This window comes from Zootoca vivipara, chromosome 13 (assembly GCF_965207765.1).
Source record: "Zootoca vivipara chromosome 13, rZooViv2.hap1.1, whole genome shotgun sequence".
NCBI lineage: Eukaryota > Metazoa > Chordata > Lepidosauria > Squamata > Lacertidae > Zootoca > Zootoca vivipara.
The window spans coordinates 9,933,014-9,953,676 of NC_142596.1; the positions used below are offsets into that span (position 1 = coordinate 9,933,014).

General features: G+C 40.4%; 1 protein-coding gene across 8 annotated transcripts in view; it reads right to left on the reverse strand.

Annotated features, from left to right (window-relative positions):
* Nucleotides 1–20,663, reverse strand: part of CSNK1G1 (casein kinase 1 gamma 1) — a 53,611-nt gene that overhangs the window by 7,833 nt on the left and 25,115 nt on the right. For 3 of the 8 annotated variants that reach the window (XM_088656910.1, XM_035132274.3, XM_088656909.1), the window contains exons 8-12: nt 20,363–20,447; nt 19,040–19,188; nt 17,819–17,920; nt 16,954–17,061; nt 15,263–15,369 (exon numbers count right to left, since the gene is read on the reverse strand). In XM_088656910.1, the coding sequence (XP_088513036.1) occupies nt 15,263–15,369; nt 16,954–17,061; nt 17,819–17,920; nt 19,040–19,188; nt 20,363–20,447 (551 nt within the window). Of the gene's footprint in view, nt 1–4,220; nt 4,449–15,262; nt 15,370–16,953; nt 17,062–17,818; nt 17,921–19,039; nt 19,189–20,362; nt 20,448–20,663 lie in introns of those variants that run through there. The other 5 variants (XM_088656913.1, XM_035132276.3, XM_088656912.1 and 2 more) reach the window with 3 other exon arrangements.

Below are 20,663 nucleotides of genomic sequence, written 5' to 3' on the forward strand. Positions count from 1 at the left end.
TGCAACTAACGGGGAACGTGAACATGGTCAATTCCATCTGAAAGGCACACAACTCAGAATTGCCACCCCCACCGCTGGCAGAAAACTGCAAGAATGCACACTTTTAACCAAGTTGCTTTCACCACCACAGATGATACATTTACTATACAAGAAACTAAAGAAGCCTCATATGAACAAACAGGATGCTTTTAGAGTGGAACCGTGGTTAACAACTCCTAAGATAATTCTGAGACATGAAGAACCCTGGCATGGGACGCTGCTGACACAGGTGGACCTATGTAGTATAAGATGAGAAAATCCACCACTGTTGCCTAAAAATACAAGAGGGATAGAAAAGAAGTGTGGAAGAATTACTTAAACAACACGGACTGGAATTCAACTGCTAAACACAAAGTTGTCCTGATCTGGAGTTTCCAAAACACTTGAAGTAGAATTCTAGAACAGTGACTTGAACAAGAAATTACCCTTGCTATAAAAACAGATGGAAAAAAAACATGCTTTATAGGGAAGTGGACTTCAATCTATCAATTTAATATATGATTAATCAGAAATTAAAGTTGTAGTCATGGTGTTTTGTAGAAGATAATTTTATCAGTAATAGTTATACAGGCCACCCAGATTTGCGTGCTTCCTCTTCTCCGTGCCAAGCTTGATGAAAAAAGGTACATTTTCTCCCACTTCATATACAAAGTTAGCAGGTATTTTTTTGTCTTACACCACAGATTTCCTTCTAGCATTAAGAACCACAGGAAACTGAAACTTACGGTTGGATTCAATGCCAGTAAGTCTTTTAATTCTGTATCATCTTAAATGCAGGTGGGGTCTGAAATTGTTCAAATCTTGAAGCCATTTTTATTCTGGTGTGATTGCCCATAATATCCTGTAATCCCAACTCTCAAAATGATACAAATAAAGATATTTTTCCTCACTTTAGAAATGAGTGATAGGTTTTATCTGTTATTTGCTGTCTCATATTGAAGAGGCACAGTGTCTTTCTGCCAAAATCCCCACCACCAAAACATACGCCCAATTGGTAATATGGAAATTTATGCGATTAAAAACAAAGGTAGGATCAATGGCTTTTTAAAGCACAGTTTATAATTGATAAGGCCACAAAGATAAAGCAGGTGGATTTCACAACATGCTTAGAGTAGATATTTTTGCTCTGAAGTAAAATGTATCTGGATGTTACCCAAGCAAATTCCCGTTGTTGGTAACTTATTTAAAATCTGGCATATGCATGAAAGCTGGATAAAACCTAGGCTTGGCTCAGCATGATCTGCAGTAAAGGTGGACAGGCTTCAGACTTGTGAGATTACTTGGTTCTTTACCAGAACCCCAAGATCTACTAACCAGAGCCAGGTGCCAAAGGCAGAAACATAGAATTAAAAAATTATGAGGCCAGAAATGTGTGTGTTTTTTCTTTCTTTTTGAGTACCAGAATGAAATGAAGTGTATAAAGTCATTCAATATAAAAAGCCCACTCCAGGTTATCATTTCAGCTGCATAATCTAGATCAAGAGAGTGTCATTTTGTTGTTAGTATGGTTAAACAACTGGGAATCAGAAATCCTTGCAATCAACCTTCTTCCCAACACCACTCTACAAGATTTAGGAGATTATTTTTACGAATATCTTGAGAGACCAATAAAGACACAAGTAGGGAGGCAAGGCATTTCCATACTTCAGTGGCTAGGAAGTTAAGCATATAATTACTAAATCAATAGTAAAATACAGCTCACAAAGAGGGTGTACAAGTTCTGAAATTCTGATCTCCAATAACTTAAACTTTAAGTTAAATTTATAGCATGCTGGTAACTCTCAAGATAACAAACATGGAAAGATGATTTAATAAAAAAAAATCCAGATACTAGAGCCCACTCCATGTATACATATTGCGAACAGTTTTATATAAACTGTATTTGAGCAGTAGCTGGCACTCAAACTTATGCTCAAACACGAAATGAGTATTGTAGGGTAACACCAATGGATTTCTCAACTCTTTCAGTTATACCCCAAAATAATAAATTATTGAATCTCTATCATAGCTGATTTTTTTTATATTAAAAAAAAAACCCACATAGGCGGCAGTTAGTCAATGAACGGATTGGTTATCTTACTAGGATTTGTATAGTCTGAAGATTACACATTTATTAACAGCAACAAAATTGGCTATTAGTCATAAATGAAAAAAAAATTAACTTGAGGGTATGGGCATGGCTTATTCAATTTAACTCACAAAGGTAACAGAGGAGGAAGGCAGCAAAGTGATTTATTGAAAGATTGAAGGTTCCCTCCCCCCTCAATACTGGAATAATGAAGTCTAAGAAAGATTGAACTTTTCAATCCCACTACATTCTGGGAATAAGTTGACCGACAGATAAATATCTGAATTAGCTAACTAAAAGCAAGTTAATATTGTTTTGATCATGATTTATTGTCATTAGATGTAATTAATATTTTTGTCTTCATTTGTTATTTATGTGTAATGTATAATTATTGTGGAATAATTACTTACATAATACTTAGTAGAAATAATATTTCAAAAAAAATTCCGAAAAATTGCCGTGTTATTAAATGGTCTGCCATTTGTGGTCAAAAGGGAATCACCTATTGCCTCCTCACAAATTAGATTATCCTCCAGGAGTTTTTCCTCCTTCCTTGTAGCATGTTGCTTGCCTTCTTACCTGAGCCACCTGGACTTGCCTGACAAAGTTTACTGGACAGAAGCAGCTTTCAACATGCGTCTTACCACCCTTGTACTCCCTCTTTCAACAACTGAAGGAGAAAACTATTAATCATCTAAGCATAATGAAGCAGAACAAGGACAGATGACTTTTGAATGTTGCCCATTTTCATCCCTGGAACAGGGATGAGAGAGGAAACTTTGCCCACTTGTGACCATGAGCAGCTCTCCATGGTTTGGAGAAAGACACCACAATAAATAGCAATAAGTCACTGTGTTGGTCTCACAGAGCTGTGAATGATGGGGAAGAAGGGGGAGGAAAAGAAAAGGCAGAGAACTCACTGTGTTGCACTGAGCTACAATCAAAGTTAACATTAGCATCTGGTCACCCATTGCAATATCAAATGCCTATAGTGCATGACCCACCACATTAGAACAGAGCTACAGGCACTGCTAGCATCAGCACAACTTTGTTTCTCCCACTCTCAGCTTCTGGATCAGTTACAATCTATTGTACAATGTGTGCGTTTTTAAAGGAGACTCAACCAATTTGGGAGAATATCACATGCTGGCAAAATGTTCATCAATACAAATGTACTGTATCCTTCCCTTTCCAGAGAAGTGAATGGTTTTTCCACTAACAATATTAAGTGCTATGGATTCCACTACCTTTTACAGTAGTAATCAAAGCAGCTGCAATTGGAGACATTGCAGGGAGTGGACAAAACGTGATCTCCTCCTTGGGCACTGGCAGTCCCTGCAGAACCTCCTATGTTCCATCTCATGGATGAAGAGAACCCCATAGCCCCAACCTTGCTTAGAGCAAAGAAGAAAGGGTGAGGTACAACTGGTTGCATAGAGGTACAACTGGTTCTTGCATAAACATCCACTCCACAAATGATAACTGTTTACCTAACCCAAATTTCCCTAACACAGACCTTACCAGAAAATTATTATTCACAGAAAATCTGCATCTTGAGAGATCGAACTAACTTAACCTGCTATAGAGAGTTGCTTAAAGGTAAAGGTAAAGGGACCCCTGACCATTAGGTCCAGTCGTGACCGACTCTGGGGTTGCGCGCTCATCTCGCATTATTGGCCGAGGGAGCCGGCGTATAGCTTCCAGGTCATGTGGCCAGCATGACAAAGCCGCTTCTGGCAAACCAGAGCAGCACATGGAAACGCCGTTTACCTTCCCGCTGTAGCGGTTCCTATTTATCTACTTGCATTTTGACGTGCTTTCGAACTGCTAGGTTGGCAGGAGCTGGGACCAAGCAACGGGAGCTCACCCCGTCACAGGGATTCGAACCGCCGACCTTCTGATCAGCAAGCCCTAGGCTCAGTGGTTTAACCACAGCGCCACCTGGGTCCCATTATTTTCCATAATTAATTTTAGGTGTAAAATCTGAATCCTTGAGTACACAATTTGATTTATTTTGCATAGGTAGCCCCATATAAGGCATGTGATCTCATTAGTGGATAAAACTTCAGAGAGAAAAGACAACTCTATAATAAAACAGGAAGGTGACATATCTAGGTTTTGACATGGTGTATTTTAATCAATGATAAAATGAACAACATAAGTGAAGGAAGTTGATCTGTAAAAGCTGGGAGGCATGCATGAAGCTAGGGTGACTTATGCTGCACAGATGGCTTCCATTATAGATGACACAGGCTGGATGGTTGACAGAACCAGACAAACCAGTCTCTTATGAGAAGCCTGGAGTGGACACTGGGTGGCCTTCACCTATGAAATTAATTCACTATGAAATGAAGCAGAGACAGAGAGAGAGAGTCACAAAGACTGATGGAATACGCGATATACTCCTTAAAAACACCCGTTTCCCACATTCATAGTTTCTATACAACGTATACATTCTATACAATGTATACATCTATACATGTATACATTGTTTGTATACATCTATACAAACAAGTGGCAGAGGTAGATATGCTAGCGATTACTTCTAATGTTCCCAACACCTCAAATTTCTAAGGTGGAAGAGTTGCCATAAAATTGTTTCCCCTCCCAATAGTCACATGGCAAAAGTGTCTTGTGAAATTCACTATACTGTGTAATTTCTGGCTAACCATGTCCTGAACATAGTTTTTCAGAAATAATACAAGGAGATTCGCCCCAGTTCTGACTTCCCCACTTAAGAAAATGGGTGTATCAGCTCTTAATGCAGTGCAAATGATTCCATAAATGCTAATAAATAACAGTGGCCTACCACTCATGTCAATGGAAGATGTATACTTTTGAAATATGCAGCTTGTCCAGTCCAACCAAAAGATTATGACTGAGCATGGTACATACAAAAACACATAGAAGTTGAATAAAATGCACCAATTATGCTAGAAGGCCAGCATCATAATGCAAAGCCATTTGCATGTTTCTAAACACACACACTACTCCCCAGATAGATAATGATGTTGCAATGCTGCCAGACAGTACAAATATTCTGCAATTGCTTCCAGTAAAAAACTTCACTAACTACTCTGGTTTGCTCTGAGCAAAGTTTAAAGTGCTGGTTTTGACCTATCAAGACCTAAACAGACTTTTAACTGCTAGGTGAAAATTATTATTCAGCAAAAAATTGGAATCCGTTTAATTATAGGGGCTTCCAGATGCCCAACTGCTTAAGTTACACTGTGTGTGTTGTTTTTTTAATTTGAATTTATTTTTTAGGTTTGTAAGCCAACTTGTTCCTAAACAGTAATAGGAAGTGGAGGCCAGTAAATACAGGCCGGCAGACAGATTGCTTGTTAAGGTATTTTAGCATTTTAAATGCTGCCCAAATATGAGAGAAGGGTCAAATGCGTCCAAGGGATATAAACTACAAAATAAGGCAGGGCAGTAGGCAGTCCCATAGCCTATTGCAGCCTTTCCCAACTTGGGGTCTTGCAGCTGCTTGGAACTACAACTCCCACCAGCCCCAGTCAAATGGGAGTCATAGTCCAAAACTGCTGCAGGGCTGGCCTATTATTGCACACGTTCGGTTTGGTAGCAATAGTTTTTTCTCTTTTAAAGGATCAGACAATGTACAAAAAGATGATCTAAGACTAAATTCTTGAACTGTGGATAAAATTCCCTGGGACAGTGAGACTAGTGATCCACCATTGCAAAGTTTTCCACCGCCAGAAACTGATGGACAGAATCATACACTCTGACCCCAGCAAAAACTCAGCAAACAAAGCCAGGGGAGGAAGCCACTTAGTTAGCCCTAATCTGAGATATTCTCACAAGTGTAAGAGATGCACTCCTGCTGAAATCTCCAACGTCACACACTGTGTCCTGCTACAGGCAGACACCAGGCACAGGGTTAAGAGAAGCTCCCCCAGGCAGCTTATGTTTAGAAGGGGAGACCCCTCTGAAGCACACACAGAGTATTTGTGATATTTTAATTTTTGTGTGTAAACCACTTACGATACTTCAGTTTGAAGCAGTAGGCAAATAAGAAATAAATAAAGTGCCCTTCCTACAGCTGCAGTGGGGAGCTATTCCAAAATAACAGCACATGATGTGGCTCAAAAGACTGCAAATACATACCCAGGAACTCTGAACTCTTAAAACACACACAGACACACCCTAAAGAGTCAGGTATGGCCAAGTATGTCTTAAGATTACAAGACTGTTGATAACCATGGACTTTATGGGACACTTTATGGTGCACATCTATTGCTAGCTATACCTCCTTAGGAAAAAAATATATACACACTGGGTTGTAGGCAATGCAGTGCCAAGTTAAAGTCACTAAGCAGGACACTTGCCCTGCTGGTGAAATGTTTTGCACCAGCAGAAAGTTGTTGAACCAGAGAATGCACACGCAGGCCTTTGGTAACTTTGTTGTGTGACAGACAGCACACTATGTTGTGCAATGAATTTCCACGTGTGCAATTGTTGTATGGGATTCACCTGTTGTGCAACATTAAAACTCATTCTTGCGCCAGCAGAAAACACTGGATATAGACTATTGTATTTTATGAGCCCGCTTGTTTGTACAGTTTATATTTAAAACAAAACGGTAGCTAGAGATAGAAATGAATGGATATGCATGAATATAAAAGCCTACAGTTTAATCAGGAGCCCTCTGCAATAGTCAGATCAGGAAGGAAAAATACAAGCATCAGCATCTCCAAACTATCCATGTTCCATTCAGCCCAACCAGACTTCAATAATGGCCTAATCCACAATCATAGTCCAAATATGACTATTTGGTCAAACTACTTCCACAGTGATGACAGAGTAAACATTTGGCATATATATAGTCCAGGTCTGAAAATAACTTCAAAAAGGGGTAACGGTACACAAGGAATATACCTGTGAAAAGGTAAAGTAAAACACACACAGCCTAAAACACCCCAATTACAGTACTGGAAAATTCATGCCCAGTAGTGAATTCACTAGGCATGTTTATCCTAGCCTTATATTTAAGAATTTGCCTGTGATAATGAATTTTATAGAGTGAGTGAGTGTGCACCTGGTAGAGAAGGGGCTGAATACTCCATCCCTCCCTTGCTAGCTCACTGTGTTTCCATATACTTTCCTCTGCAGCCAGCACAGAAATACAAGCAAGCAGAAACAAGGATGGTATATCACATAAAATGGGGGCAGGGGGGACACTCCCAACACAGAACAAGCAAAACCTCAGAGAACATAACATTAAGCTCTGCAAGCTCCATGGTTCCTTCATAAACGCCTACATAAACACCCCACCACATAAATTGAATTCTCTAGCCTTTTGTAGGAAGACGCTCCATAGACAATAATGATACCAGTCCTGTTGGACAGGGACAATTTTGTTTGCTAGGCTGGGATAATTACTTTATGCCTGAAACTCATGGGCTCACAGTGTTGTGGCATTGGACGTTACGTAGAAAGCTAAGATTTGCTATGCATTCAGTTCAAGACACTCTAGGTCCTAAAGTGGGGACACTTGTGCAACTCTCTAAGAACAGAGGCCATAAAGCATAGCCCAAAATAGTTAAAAGTACTTGCATACCACCCAGAAGTGGAAATTTGATATGCATACAGATGCCCCAATTACAGTCGTACCTTGGAAGTCGAACAGAATCCATTGCAGAAGTCTGTTTGACTTCCAAAACGTTCAAAAACCAAATTGTGGCTTCTGATTAGCTGCAGGAAGCTCCTGCAGCCAATCAGAAGCTAGGTAAGCCCCGCTGGACGTTTGGGTTCCAAAAAAACGTTCGCAAACTGGGACAATCACTTCCGGGTCTGCGGCATTCGGGAGCCAAAACATCCAAGTTCCAGGGCGTTCAACAACCAAGGTACGACTGTACTAGAAAAGTCTGAAAGAGAACCATTTTAAAACCCAAGAGTCAAAACTCAAGAATGGCATTTGCTCTCCAGGACAGAACACACACAGGACTGAATGTTGGGTTGTGAGAGTTCCGTTGTTCTTTCACACACTCCAATAATTAACTTATTTTGTTGTGGGAGGATGAATCATTACCAGTAGCAGCAGGAGACAAGCGATCCATTCTTTCAGAATGTAAGCTACATTAGTAACATTTGCCTCTTGCAATGAATACTTACTTGTTCAGTAGCAAAGGTACCCCAAAGCAGCAGGAACCTGAGCTAAAACACGACTCGACTCTACTTTTCACTCTAACAATCTCAATCTTCTCTCTCTCCAGTGCCATCAACACATATGCAATTTACAAATGCAATTACAACAGGCTGTGTTTTCAACAGAGATTACAGGAAAATGAGACTTCCCTTAGGAAAAGGCCCCATTATTTCAACCCCAAACCTGTTAAGATTACTACCATTTTTCTCCGCTACAAGGTATACAACAGTTATCTGCCCTTTCAGCTCCAACAGTAGCAGGTCCTTATAAGTAAGAAACGTGTTCAAAAGACATGTAAGCTGGAGAAGGAACAGAGCAGCCACAATATTCTCAGGGCTCTAGATTTCATGGGTTAGAACAGTAATTTCTTCCCCTGGTGGAAGTGCCTCATTAACCTTGACTTTTTAACTTTGAATTTGATGTTTTATGCAATAAATTATATAGTTTACTTTGACACTATCAGAGAATTGTAGAGCTGGAAGGCACCACAAGGATCATCTAGTCCACCCCCTGCAGTGCAGGAATCTTTTTGTCCCAAGTGGGGCTTGAACCCACAGCTCTGGGATTAAGAGTTGCATGCTCTACAGACTGAATTAGCCATCTTCCTTTGGCTGCTTTCTTTCCATATATAGCCAGAGGAGGAAGAGACTCAAGGGCTGCAGCAGACCCTATGACGGACTCAATACAGAATCCTCATGGGCAGCTGGTTCCTTAAAAACACTCCTCTTTCCACACATTTCAGACATCTCAAGCTTCTCACCTACTTTTGAAGAGTCCGGTTGTCAGGAAAAACATTCCCATTTCATAAAAAAAGGCATCCCTTCCTTTACAAAGCCCCAGAGAAGAGAGAGGCACTAATTTAGATTACCATTTCTTCCAAAGAGCATCTAGAAGTCACCTTCTGAGAGTGTACCCTGCCCATTTGGTGAGTAGGACACCCAACACCACACAGATTCCTCTCCACTGCAGTTTTCAAGCAGAAAAGAAAGAGCAGGACTCCTACTTTCTCCATATCCCACACAATAAGAGAAGACAGAAAATACAGGAGTGGGATTGGTGGTGACTATAAACTTCGTGGACCATGGCCCCAAATCACACGTTGCTGCTCAGAAAGGTAACAATTTGTTTAGCCATTTGCAGTAGCATTACAGACCTCACTGCAATAAAATCTTAACGTTATCATTTCTTCATGAGAGAGTTCAGGTTAAAATGTATGAGGGTGACATCTCTTACACAGAAAGGAGTATGTAGTCTTTTACAACTATGAGAGCCCAGCTAGAAAGGAAGAGGAGCAGAGTTGGTAAGCTTGGTGCATCAGAACAGGTAGGGGAGGTTTTGCCCCTTGTTGCTGTGTCTAAGTGACACTCAAAACTAGCCAGAAAGCAAGTAAACCTATCTCCATAGCCATTCAGCTGTGAATCTTGGTTTCTGCAGCTCTGACAAGAAAACTCTTGCTTATTCTGGCCCCTTCAGGGCTCAAAATAGGTGCAAGACAGAATTTTATAAATGTTTGGACCCTAGCTTGCCTTTCCTCTGTCGGGAAATGGCACATGGTGACAAACATGCAAATCCCGGGTGGTCACCCATACAGGAACTGACCAGACCCAGACCTGCTTAGCTTCAGTAAGGGAGTGGACTCGTGTGCATTCAAGGTTAGACTCTGGCATGAAACATTATGGATTCGTTTTGTTCACACACTGAGAGAACAGCTGCAGTTTGGGGCACACATAAAAACAAGTATCAGTGATAATCACAATGGTGAGAGTGGTAGCTTTTCTCCAACTTGTAAACAGCCCTCATCACATAGGTTGCTTCCTTGTCCTATCCTCACCCTCTACAACAAAATATGAAGCTCTAACCCACCTTCTGCAACCTGGTGCCCTCCAGATGTTTCAGAATTCAGTATGGCCATTGGCCGACAGACATTTGAGTTCAAAACACCTGGAGGGCACAATTTTACAAGCTGAAGGTTATAAACTAACTCTTCCCCACAAACTGCAGGAAGCAACAGGAAGTCAAGTACCTTGATCTGTGTCTGGTATAAGCAGCCTACTGGTAGATGTAGTTCAGAAAATAGTTTATTGGTTCTCAGTCCAGAATAATTACTATTTTCTTACTGTAGGAGCCTAGCTCTGGAAATACGAAGCAATGGGCAACGCCCACCCAAGCCACATATTTACTACGAAGTTGCTAACAGAAATCAGGATTGAAAAGAGCAGAACTCTAGCTCTGTAACAAGTGCAGTGCTTTCAGGACAGTTGTGCCTCTGCCACAAAAATTTGACAACTGACAAAAGTGTGCAAGTAGAGAGAAAATTGCATAGGAAATTTATTGCCTCTAGCTCCAAACACTTCCTAATTTCAAGTACCAGTATTTGTTCACCAAGTAAAACTTAAAAGACAAGTGTTTGGTGTGTTAGGATGACAGTCCAAGGACTCTGAGCAGCTCACCCACCCCTTCCATTAATTTTATTTTGATTTGGCCAGATTTGACCAGATTTGGTCTGGTTCACGCCCCCTTGTATGTGAACCGGAGAGAGTGACTCACCACAAGTTGAGCATTTTCAGGCAGCTAAAATAGACAGTGTGAGGAGAAAGAAAGAAAGACAAATAAAAACACAGAAAGGTAGGGAGACATTAGTTCAGAGGCGAGATGGAAGCATGTCATGGCAAGTCATGCAAACATGCAGTGCAGATCTGTGATACACACGGCGTCTACCTGCCTAGTCAAACCTGGTTCCACCTGAACCTTCTGCAACTAACCAGGGAAGAGCTATCACAAGGGATTGTTGCTTCAAGACAAAGTTTTCACAACTATCTAGGACAACTATGTTAGAGCATCAGAAAATCATCCTTGACGGGAATGTGCTTTAGAGGACTTTGGCAGACAGGAGCAAGAAAGTTTCTGAACCTTTTAAGTTGCAAGGAAACTCTTAGAGATAGCTGGCTAAAAAGGTTCAAATGCAAATATCTTAAGTGCTTTGATGGAACATGGCAACTGATCAAAACAATACCCCTACATTTCCTTAACTTCATTTATAATTTTGAGAAGGAGTCTCCCTACATGCCTTGGAAATAAATTATTACCACCAGTACTGTGTTATTTAAGTTTCAGCACGTGCTGGAGAAAGCAGAAGTAACACTTCTGGCACAAAGGATTTGCAGTCTAACTTAGGCAGAACATAGCTGACAGTGGAAAAGAAACCAAAATAGATGGGACAACATCAAATAAGCTTATGGTCTGGAGCAAAATAATGGAGAGCCTTTAAATTTAAAGGCTACAAAAGACAAAGCTGGTGTGGAAAGTGACAAAGGAAGCTGGAAAAGAGATTTAAGACAATGGATGACTTTCAGCTACGTTAGCCGGCAAAAAGAGGATGCAATACCATGGATGGTTTAAAACAGTTTTAGAGGTGGAAACAGTAGCAGTATTAAGACAACAAGAAAGGGAAGCATTCAATGTCCGCAAGTTTGCAGTCTTGTGAGATTGGGAAATTATCAAATTTCTGCCAACAACAACTAGGGACAGGTAGTCAGGAGAGGAAGTACAGTGGTGCCTCGACTTACGAATTTAATCCGTTCTGTAGGCACCTTCGTAAGTCGAAAAATTCATAAGTCGAAAAACGCCATTGGAAACGTGATTTCCCATAGGAATGCATTGAAAATAGAAAAATTCGTAAGTCGAAAAATCCCTATCTATAACCGCCACAGTTTTTTTCGGATGTCGAGACATTCGTAAGCGCGTGGCCATTACCCCCATTCGTAAGTCGAAAAATTCGGTTGTCGTGTCGTTCGTAAGTCGAGGTACCACTGTATCTGAAAAGATCCTATCTCTGAGAACTAGCTGTTGAAAAACAACAGCAGGAAAAGACTATTGCCCGCATGTCCTACTTGTGGGCTTCCCATAAACATATGATTGGCTACTATGGGAGACAAGATGCTAGACTGCATAGGCCTTTGTTTTGATCCAGTAGGACTCTTCTTCGGTTCTTGAAACTGATATCTGAATTCTTACCATGTTGTTTAGTTTGGGATACAGGAGTTGTTAGCAATGCAATCAGAGTAAAAGAATTCATTAGAAATTGATAATCAGAGTTTTAAAAAGAGAGATTTTTTATTTGTATATGTGTAGTAAGCACAAGCAATGAGAGCTAAATGCAAGCAACCAGAGGCAAATGGCTACATTTTGAATGGAAGTAGAGCTCTATTATGAGCCAAGGAATAAGATAAAGAAAAAGGAAAAAAGAACTTAAGGAGGATCAAAAACGGCAAAAACAATATATTTAAGGGAAAGTTGACATGACTGTAATACCAGATTGTTTAATTAGAATGCAAGCCACTCTAAGGTTTGGCCAGAAGAAGGTATTGAAAACTTTGGTAAAAGCAGTTTCGGTGAAGTTAATCTAGCAAAAATAAGATTGAAAAGAGTAAAGGAAGGAGTTGGAGGTCAAAAGGTAAACATGATCATACAAAATGCTGAACAAATTCTGCAGTGAAAGGTACTGGGCGACAGCTGAAAGTGGGGAAAGGATGAATATAAGGCGGAAATAAGGACTGAGAAATATTTGTATGTCTGAAAGCCCATGATAAGGAACTAGGCAGCACAGAACAAATGAAGATAGCTAGAGAGAAAAGCAGGGGTAGGAAAGGATGGATCAAGAGATCAGGTTGCATGATTGAAGGTAGTGAGCATCTTTCATATATATATGAAGGATAGAGAAACTGATTAATGACAAAACTAGGGAATTGTGCATATGGAGGGAAATGGGAAAAGGTCTGGATAGAAATTCACCAAGAGATCTTATATTATTTGAACAGGAGATTCACAGCAAGGGAAAAAAGAGCAGACAGAAAGGCTTCACTAGTAAGAATAAGTCTGGAGACACACAGAAACAGGGGTCTTAAAAGTCACACAGCTTGAGGTAGACAACATTTGAATGGTCTGTTAGAAGTTGATGGTTTAATAAGTAAATAAAGATCATCTATGGCTGGGAGATGAACAGGCAGAAAGGAAGAGTAAAGGCAGAGTGAGGAAAGAGAAGAGACAGCATCTTGTCTAGAGGCAAGTAAAAGCCTTTTTCAGTTTTCCAAATTTTACTATACAAGTTAAACACAAACACACAACTTCTCCCATCAGTTCTATACATAATTAATTGCCCCTAAGCCCTATGAAATTAATAAGACTGCGGTATCAGTCATTTCCTTTGTATAGCTGTACTTTTCAACTGAAGTATCATGTTGACTAGATGTCTGTGTGAATTCAAATATCTTGGAAACTTTTAGCATACCCAGGAAATTGTGGGTAAAGCTTGAATGTGCAATTTCCATGGAAGGGTCAAGTGTAGAGGAGATATGGTACACCATGTTGTAACCACAGGACCTTCCCCAATTCCACAGTCAACATTAAATGTCCCTAACTTTCATATTTACTGCAGAAGAAAACAATTATTCACATAGCTCAGCTGTAAAATCAAAGTCAGTAATGCTATTTTATTGGCATCTCCCACTAAGGAGGCAATCCTAAGCATGCTTACTAGGGAGTAAAAAACTCAATGAATGTAGTGTGATTTATTTTCAAGTTAACACGCAGAGATATTGCTGTTGTCACAGCTGCAGCAACAAGTCCACCACAGGAGAATATGTCCTTTGGGACATTTTGGAGTCTTAATTTTTAGGCTCCATGGACATGGCCTAACTTAACTTAGCTGATGCTGCAGCACCAAAGGAAAGGCTGTCTTGCATAGAGCAACAAGCTGAACAATTTATTAAAAGCTAGTATCCAAAGCGAAGTACAAGTACTGAAGCCCAGTTCACTTGAGCAGCACTTGGTGGAAGCTAGTCTGCTGTCAAAAGAAACTCAGGCAGAAAGCTCTGTATCATATAACAATAAAAATCCAAAGTAGTTAATATCTCATCCCACCCCCTTCTGCTGAAATATATTGTTCCCCTGCAGAGGAACAGAGGCTTATCTGGTAATGCAACACACAATTATTAAATTTGCCACAAGGACAATTTTATTTAAATACATTCAAATCCTGCATTTCTGAAGCTTGAGGCAGCTATGAAGCTCTCCTTATGGCTGAAGACAGAAATGTTCGCAGAATGATAACACATTTCTTGGGTAATGGAATGCTAGGCGATTACTTCTCAGCTGAAGATTCACACCTGAAGAACAATTAGACTTGCTTTTCTCACAAGCAATTTTAGGCTATTTCCAGCCTAGGAAATAAAGGATCACAATGCTTGCCAAGAAGCGTATGATTGCTGAGACATTCAGTAGCCACAAGGCAAGTCAGTCAATCTGCTATGCCTTGATCTATGAAGCCTTTGTGGAACCTCCTTCCCATGATAATGCAGTAGGTGTGTGCTGACTTCATTTATAAAGAAAAGAGGACTGCTGATTACCTAGAGAAGATTCCACATCATGGTTCACGTAATGGTAGAAGATCATGCAAAGTGCCACCGGATGGTGGAGATGGAAAAACAGCCAAGGCATTATTCCCTCAACAAAATACCTTTCAACACTCAGCAGGCAGCTTATAAAGAAAGTTACCTTACGTGTTTCCATAGCAAAAAAGGAGTTACTCACAGTCTGACGGGTTAACCTAAAAGGATCCAGATGCATAGGCTCAGACTTCAAGAATGAGGGAGAAAGAGGGACTCTGGCTTCTGCATCCCCAGCACTAGTTATGTGCATACAGTCTGACAAACAGAAACTATAGCCCTAACTCAGAGGACGTTTACTGTACATGCCACTTGCAAAGTCTTCTGAAATACTAATTTGCAATGCATGCTCTGGCCAACAGCAACATTACCTGGGCAGTGCAAGTGAAAAGAAGCTGACCATCAGCAGCAGCACTGAGGTTATCATGCAAAAACAAAGCATCTGATAGCAGGTTATAGATATAGGCATCAAACACAGGAACACACAAACTGATTTGACACACAAATGATGCGGGGGGGAAACTGCTTTCATGGCAAACATACTTAGCTTCCTCCACTACTTCCACATCAGTACGTGCTGCAATTTGTACATTGGAAGGTGCTCCTGTTGGTTCATCGGTGTTCAACTCACCATTGGTCGAGCTTACCACCTTAAAATAATAGAAACAAAGCCCCGACATTAATATGAAAACATAGTCCTCGTTTGTGTCACACGCATAGGCACATTAAATTAACTGAAAAGGAAACTTGGTGCTCAGAAAGGAAGTTCATTCTATGACCTGGGTTGTAAGTTCTCTGCAAACATTCCAGCAGTTTCTTTTTGACCTGATTAGGAGATACTTAAAAAATGTGTGAGACATAGAATGAATTCTGCAGACTACTAGTTTATGAATCTTAAGGCATTAATTTTTTACACCTCTAGCCTGATTTGGGATCAAGAGGGTTCCAATGACAGAGAAGATCCACAGTGCTCTGAAATAATCAGTGGAAGCATCATCAAAAAGAAAGAAAGCAGTGCAGGTGATCAAAATATACATATAGTGTGCATGACCAAAGTTTTCCTGGATAAAACTGTCTGAGGAGTGATGGCTTGTCTACTACGTATAACATACACACTCCAACTACAGAGTGAAATAACGATTGAAGCTGGGACCTACACGTGAAGCACATGGTTTGTCCACAAGTTTTGCTCTGCTTAGAGGGAGGGTTTTTTAAAGGATTTTGCTTTGCTTTTTTCACATGTATGAGGGTAAACAGAATACTAAGAATCTGTGGGCTATTAGTTTTGTTTGCTAATTTTCAACACTACCTTGGAAGCATTGATTTTTCTTTACCAAATGTTCAAGCAATTCTGATTGGTGAGGGGAGGAAGCAGATATCAGGGTAGCTGTAGCCAGATACCAGACAGCAGCAGCCTGCTTGTATGCTCTCCACAAATTCTCATCTATTTCCACTTGGACTATACTGAATAGAAAGGCAGTAAACTATAAGTTGATTAGGCCTTCTGAGTCTGAAGCATGGGAAGTGATTAAAATTGTATAATTTGGCGGAAGATTTGGTTTAATTGTTTAATTGATATTTGCATAATTTGTATAATTTGGAATTGGATTGGATATTTAAAGTGGAAAATCTAATAAAAATGTTTATAAAAAAAGAAACCTTTTGCTCCCAAGGTTATAATGTTTGAGGCTTTTTAGTTTACTTTTTTAAAAGTGAGTAAGTGGGTGGGGACATCACAAAGTTGTATAAAATCATGCATGGCATGGAGAAAGTGGATGAGATGAACACTAGACAACAACCAATGAAGCTGTCAACAATAAATGAACAGTCAGCAATAAATAAAGTTCCTGGTATAGAATACAAGAAAGAGTAAATACTATTATGCTATTGGGTGAAATTTAACTCTTAAATAAAAGTATCCGGAAGACACTAAAACAAAATCTGGAAAAAAGAAACAAACTCTGTCTAAAGAATCAACGTAGACAAATGGTGACATCACACTTGCCTACCAAACACTCTCATACGACACCAAACTGAGGAAATCTGTGTCCTGTAGATATTCTGAGTACAGACAAAGTTCTCATACTGTGCTGCCTCATACCTTGTGACAGGCAATTCATACATTTTAGCTGAAGCATCAAGTTAACCAAATATGCACCAGAATGTGGTGCATATGAACGTTACAAGAAAGTGACTGCAGTAGAAAAGATGTGTGGAACAGAGGAGGACAATACCTGTACTGATCCCCCATGCCGATCTGAAGTTAAGTGAGACTGCAGAAACAAAGCATTGGCTTGTCGCATTGGTGCCATTTCCCATTCTCCGCGGCGTTCTGATGCAGACTGCATAGGCATTTGCAAGCACAGAGCAAAAAGACAGGAGGAAAGGCAAAGGTAAACCAGAGCAAAGCAATGCTTTATTTTAAAAAGCACATTGTCAGCTCGCTGCAGGGTGGGCACCGAGAAGCAAAGCAATTAAGAAGTATTAATTTTGAGAAGTCTACTCCCAACCGTTTGCACAGAAGCCAAAAGCAGTAAATACCAAAGTGGACTTCCTGGGGGGGGGGGGAGAATCCAGGGCAAGTCTCTGTTATCAAACATTTTAAATGTTAGCCAAGCCTACTGGCAGTCACACTGTCTCTCACACATGTGTACATAGTTTATAGATATATACACATGCATCATAGGTCCAAGTATAAACCTCTCTTCTCAGCCCAGTGCTGCAGCAGAAATGCAGATCATTGCACTACAACGATGGCTAGAGAGATTTAAAACCATCCCAATACTGCAATGGGGAATAAAGTCCTATCTTGCAAAAAGAGTCTCTCCTTCCGTCAAAGTCTGACATTCACCATTAGTTCAAACTAATGGCATTCTGAATGTCACTGAGTGACATTCACTCAGTTCAAATATACAGTAAAGTAGATTAACAGGAAAGATGATTAAATACAGGATATTAATTAATCAACCTTCCTACCACCCCAACCACCCAAGAAACAGAATTAACAGTCTTTTCTCTGTATGTACCTCTTTATAAATTAAAGTTTCAGTAAAGGTTTGAATGGAAAGTTATAGTTAAAACAATGTTATGCTAACAAACCTGATTTCGGAGGGGCTGCATCGATGATCGATCCCTATGTGCATGGATGTCTCTTGTTACAGATTGTCCAGACTCCACATGCATGGGCCCCACTGGAGTGGGCTGGAAAAGAAACACACACAAACAGAATTGACCCACCAGGTGACTCTCAAACAATCTGTTGACTTAACAACTAGAGCGGATATTTTTTGAGTAGAAACCAAATAGATGCTGCCCCCCTATCTTCAATTAATGAACTTGCTGCTTTCAGCCAGTGGCCTACAGCTTCTTCAAGACAAAGAGCCACACCTGAAATCTCATGCTATCCAGCTGGCCAATTAAACATCTACATGAATGTGGTAGATGCCACAGTGCTGCTCTGAACTTCTCCTCATTCTGGACACTCCCCCACCTTCCTGGAGGTTTAATCTTCCCCCGATAATGATGGACAAATGTCTCTTCAGAACATTTGAGGTTTGCTCTTCGACCCCCTCTTGGTCTGAGAGGAGAGTTTGGCAGTCAAACTGATTCACCCGCCCTCACCCACTCGTCACGTTTGACCCTCTAAAGCAGGCATCCCCAAACTCGGCCCTCCAGATGTTTTGGGACTACAACTCACATCATCCCTGACCATTGGTCCTGTTAGCTAGTGATGATGGGAGTTGTAGTCTCAAAACATCTGGAGGGCCGAGTTTGGGGATGCCTGCTCTAAAGGGTGGGAGATAACAATCTGCCTGCAGTCTGGAAAAGTTCCTCAGTGCTGCCACACATGGCTGAAGGCAGGGAACAGATATGTAACATGAAAATAATCTTGTGGTGAATTTAGTTGATAAGGGAAAGGAGAAAAGGCAACTAAGTCATACTAATAAAGAAGTATAAATGAGCACAAACACTTACAATCAGTCATATCTGACAATCTACGGTTATTGAGGAGCGCCAAGAAAATCTGCATTCTGTCATTCCTCTAGTCACAATGCAAGAGCACCAATTGCACCTACATTACAGTACTACTTGTTCGGAAAGACACATTTAGTAACTTGAACAAAGAAAAATGTTTGGAGCCTTGAATATGTATATGGCTTTGCAGCAAAGTTTTCAAGGTACTGTACAGCAAAAAGGTCATCTTGTGTTCTCAGTTCATCATGAGGTGATTATTTGCAATGTAACTGCCATTTAAAAGGGACATTATAGAAAGAGCAACAGTCGAGAAAAAAATGAGTATGTCACTCAGCTCCAACATACAATTGGCCTGCCAACCCAGTCGTAGGCGTAATCAAAGGTGAATCCTCTCTTTTCAAATAACTCTGTGAAGATTGTTCGTAGATAATCATAGTCTGGTCTCTCGAAGAAGTCTAATCGTCTGACATAACGAAGATAAGCTGCCATCTCCTCTGTTAAAGGGAATTAGGAAGAAGCAACATCAGATAATCTGTTCAGAAAGAAGTAGAAGCAGAATATATTTCAACATTACCTACTGGTCGGATTAATCCCCTAAGATATAAACCTACAAAAGTAGATGAGGGGGTCAACAAACCTGTGCCACTGGTAGGATGATATGCAGTCACAATTTCCAAATGGTTCTCCTTAGTACACTTGAGGCCATTTAGACATATGAAAAAGCAAACTTTCAGGTAGCAAAAATATATAATGGAGAGGAGTTTAGAGAGGAGGAAGCATTTACACCAGACCTCCCAATTCTCTCAGTGGACATCAATATAAAGATACTCATTTTTTCAAGTGTGCTACCTCAACAGTAGGTTAAAGCATGTTTGTATTAAATAGATGGGCTCCTGTCTCCAAAACAAGGGCCCACAAGCCAAGGTACAAAGAGAGACAAAAGCAAATGAAAATAATGAAAAATAGCTGCACTTTAAGAGCTATTTGAGTCTAGGTCCTTGCCACAACGTTCTGTTGAGGTCAGTGTGCTATAATCAGATGCAGGGAACAGAGCCTACATTCCTAATCTGGAGTCAGCAATAACCCAAACAAGGCCACAAATGTTTTGAACAATAGCTCAACATACCATATTGTCAGACCTTCAGCTCCTTGACTAAACAGTGCCCTAGCAACCTGCCAGGTGACTGAAACTCCTATTTTTGTAGCCATTTGCAGCCTGCAAAACCAGACAGTTTATCAAAAGAAAGCAGGCTCTCTAGTACATAGCAGAATGGTTGTGAACTTGACCAGACTGATTTACTTGTGCTAGGATTGGCACTTATCATTAGCCAGGTGGCTGCAAGCAATCATTGAAAACCAGGGAAGGGTAACCTGTGGATGCTGATGGATTCCAACTCCCAGAAGTCACAGCCATTATGGTCAATGGTCAGGAATGATGAAAATAGTTACCCAAAAACACTTGGAGAGTCACAGGTTAAACACAAGTATCACTGAAATTTACAGCCAATTCCAATGCTAGCCATACATTGAACAAAGAATCCAAGAATATCAGTAGGAACACATTTGTTCCAACACCTGAGCTCAGGAAATGCTGCTTTAACAAGAGCCTGGTTCCTATTTTCAGAAGGCAGCTTGCACAGAAGATACACCATCCAGTCTGAAACTTACCTGGGAAGTTCTCACAGAGAACATCAATTGGAGTGTTCCTCTTTGTGTCCCCAATCTTCTGATATCTCTCTTTTAATGTATCAGCCTGTGTAAGGCAAATATATATTTTAAGAGGGTTAGGCTACACAGTAAGGCAAGCCACTCTCTTCCCCTCTCTGCCTCCCATATGCAGCATGGGGATAATATCGACCTATTTTATCAAGTTGTTGCAAATTAAGATTATGTAAAGCCGTTCGAGCACTGTAAAGCACCATATACACATTACGTGTTACTACTATTGCATGAACAGGTCTGCGCATGC